This window comes from Oryx dammah, unplaced genomic scaffold, assembly GCF_014754425.2.
Source record: "Oryx dammah isolate SB20612 unplaced genomic scaffold, SCBI_Odam_1.1 HiC_scaffold_26, whole genome shotgun sequence".
Taxonomy (NCBI): Eukaryota; Metazoa; Chordata; class Mammalia; order Artiodactyla; family Bovidae; genus Oryx; species Oryx dammah.
The window spans coordinates 68,763,616-68,766,169 of NW_024070210.1; the positions used below are offsets into that span (position 1 = coordinate 68,763,616).

A 2,554-nucleotide genomic window follows, 5' to 3' on the forward strand; every position below is an offset into this window, starting at 1 on the left:
AGTCGGACACGACTGAAGCGACTTAGCAGCAGCAGCAAGAACATTTTGTTCCCCCACCCCCACAAAGGATTCTATGTATATTGATGGCAATTTCCATCTAGCCAAACAGAGAAAACCAGGGTAAATAAAATTGAGGTTCTCGATGTTTTGTGTCTCCTGAACATATCTGAACACCTAGAATTTGGGGCAGCATACTTGAAGGAAACAAGACACTTGGTAGGATCAAGATCCATGACTCAATGCCCCAGTGACTATTCTCACCTGACTGGCTTCAGCTCTCTGCCAGCTTATGAGGGGATCCCACAGCTCAGTGCTCTTTCTGGGCCCATCTAGGATTGGTGAGGCACCAGACCTCTTCGCCCTATAGTCACTGTGTCACAGGACCTGTTCAACAAAATTACATCTGACAGACATCACCTCAATACTATAAATACTTGGTAAAAGCCAAAACCCCCAAACACAACTCATTTAAAATATTGAAAGGCCAGTCTCTAAGAATGAAGTACTGATAGATGCTTTGATGAACTTTGAAAATATTATGCTAGTAAAAAAAAAAAAAAGCCAGATACCAAAATCCACATATTGTACGATTCCACTTACATAAAATGTTCAGAATAGGCAAATCAATAGAAACAGAAAGTAGATGACTGGTTGCCAGGGACTGGAGGAGCGGGGTGGGTAGGGAGCAACTGCTAATGGATATGAGGTTTCTTTTTGAGGTGGTGAAAATGTTCTAAAGTTAGATAGTTGTAATGGTTGCATAACCTTGTGAATATACTTTAAAAAACCCACTGAATTGTACACTGTGGTGAATTTTATGGTATGCGAATTGTATCTCAAGCTGTTCTTGAAAACTAAAATATTGAGAGACTTCTGTGAAAATTTTGGTACACCAGTATGCTGAGATCAGTTCAGTTCAGTCGCTCAGTCATGTCTGACTCTTTGCAACCCCATGAACCACAGCACACCAGGCCTCCCTGTCCATCATCAACTCCCAGAGTTCACCCAAGAGAAGTTAAAATTGAATTAAGCAATGACAAGTGATAAATGATAAAATACTGACATTTCATTTAAATCCAGAGTTAAAAAAATAATCTTAACTATAGAGTGGATCTCTTTGATTATAACTAGCAGGTAGAATATATAACTAACTTTTTTTTTAAATTTTGTTTTCACATATACTATAAAATTTGAGTGTACTTTGATGATAAACAAAACTAGACCTTTATGAGCCAGATTATAGTTCATAGTGATGATTAACGTTAAATTAGAATTAGTGAGAAGGGTATCAAACAATATCACTGGTTTCCATTTCCTTTCAAAGTTGTTTCACAAGATGTATTTTATTCTCCTTAGAGTTGGTATATATCATACTATTAAGGAAAGATTTAAAAAAAAGATTTAGAGAAGGAAGTCTGCTTATTAAGATCTCACACAGGAAGTTGGGTCTCTTTTTCGTGGCGCCTCGGAGGCTGTCAGCCGCTTCAGAATGAAGCTGAACATCTCTTTCCCGGCCACTGGCTGCCAGAAGCTCATTGAAGTGGACAATGAACGAAAACTTCGTACCTTCTACGAGAAGCGTATGGCCACAGAAGTTGCTGCTGACGCTCTGGGTGAAGAATGGAAGGGTTATGTGGTCCGAATCAGTGGCGGCAACGATAAGCAGGGTTTCCCTATGAAGCAAGGTGTCTTGACCCATGGCCAAGTTCGCCTGCTTCTAAGTAAGGGGCATTCCTGTTACAGACCAAGGAGTACTGGAGAGAGAAAGCGCAAATCTGTACGGGGTTGCATTGTGGATGCCAATCTGAGTGTTCTCAATTTGGTCATTGTGAAAAAAGGGGAGAAGGATATTCCTGGACTCACTGATACTACAGTGCCTCGTCGCCTGGGTCCCAAAAGAGCTAGCAGAATCCGCAAACTTTTCAATCTCTCTAAAGAAGATGATGTCCGCCAATATGTTGTGCGAAAGCCCCTAAACAAAGACGGTAAGAAACCTAGGACTAAAGCACCCAAGATTCAGCGTCTTGTGACTCCACGAGTTCTGCAACACAAACGCCAGCGTATTGCTCTGAAGAAACAGCGTACTAAGAAAAATAAAGAAGAGGCTGCAGAATATGCTAAACTTTTGGCCAAGAGAATGAAGGAGGCCAAAGAAAAACGGCAGGAACAGATCGCCAAGAGACGGAGGCTGTCCTCTCTGAGAGCTTCTACTTCTAAGTCTGAGTCCAGTCAAAAATGAGATGTTCTGAGAGTAACAAATAAATCAGATCAGACATCAAAAAAAAAAAAAAGATCTCACACAGTGGAAAGCTAAAATACTTAACTATGGCACATGGTTGTAAGCATGTGGTAGAATCAGGGTCTGGAGAGATAAGTTCCTTCAGTTGTGTCTGACTCTTTGCAACCCCACGCAAGCCAGCCAGGCTTCTCCATCCATGGGGTTCTCCAGCCAAGAATACTGGGGTGGGTTGCCATTTCCTACTCCAGAGGATCTTCCCGACCTAGGGATCGAACCCACGTCTCTTATGTCTCCTGCATTGGCAGGCAGACTCTT

At 41.7% G+C, this 2,554-nt stretch overlaps 1 protein-coding gene across 1 annotated transcript; it reads left to right on the plus strand.

Annotated features, from left to right (window-relative positions):
- The first annotated feature begins 1,443 nt into the window (after positions 1–1,443).
- Positions 1,444–2,275, plus strand: LOC120853234 (40S ribosomal protein S6-like). Its single transcript, XM_040226972.1, has one exon. It carries the CDS (start codon positions 1,490–1,492, stop codon positions 2,237–2,239), a length of 750 nt encoding a protein of 249 aa, XP_040082906.1. The 5' UTR covers positions 1,444–1,489; the 3' UTR covers positions 2,240–2,275.
- The last annotated feature ends 279 nt before the right edge of the window (positions 2,276–2,554 follow it).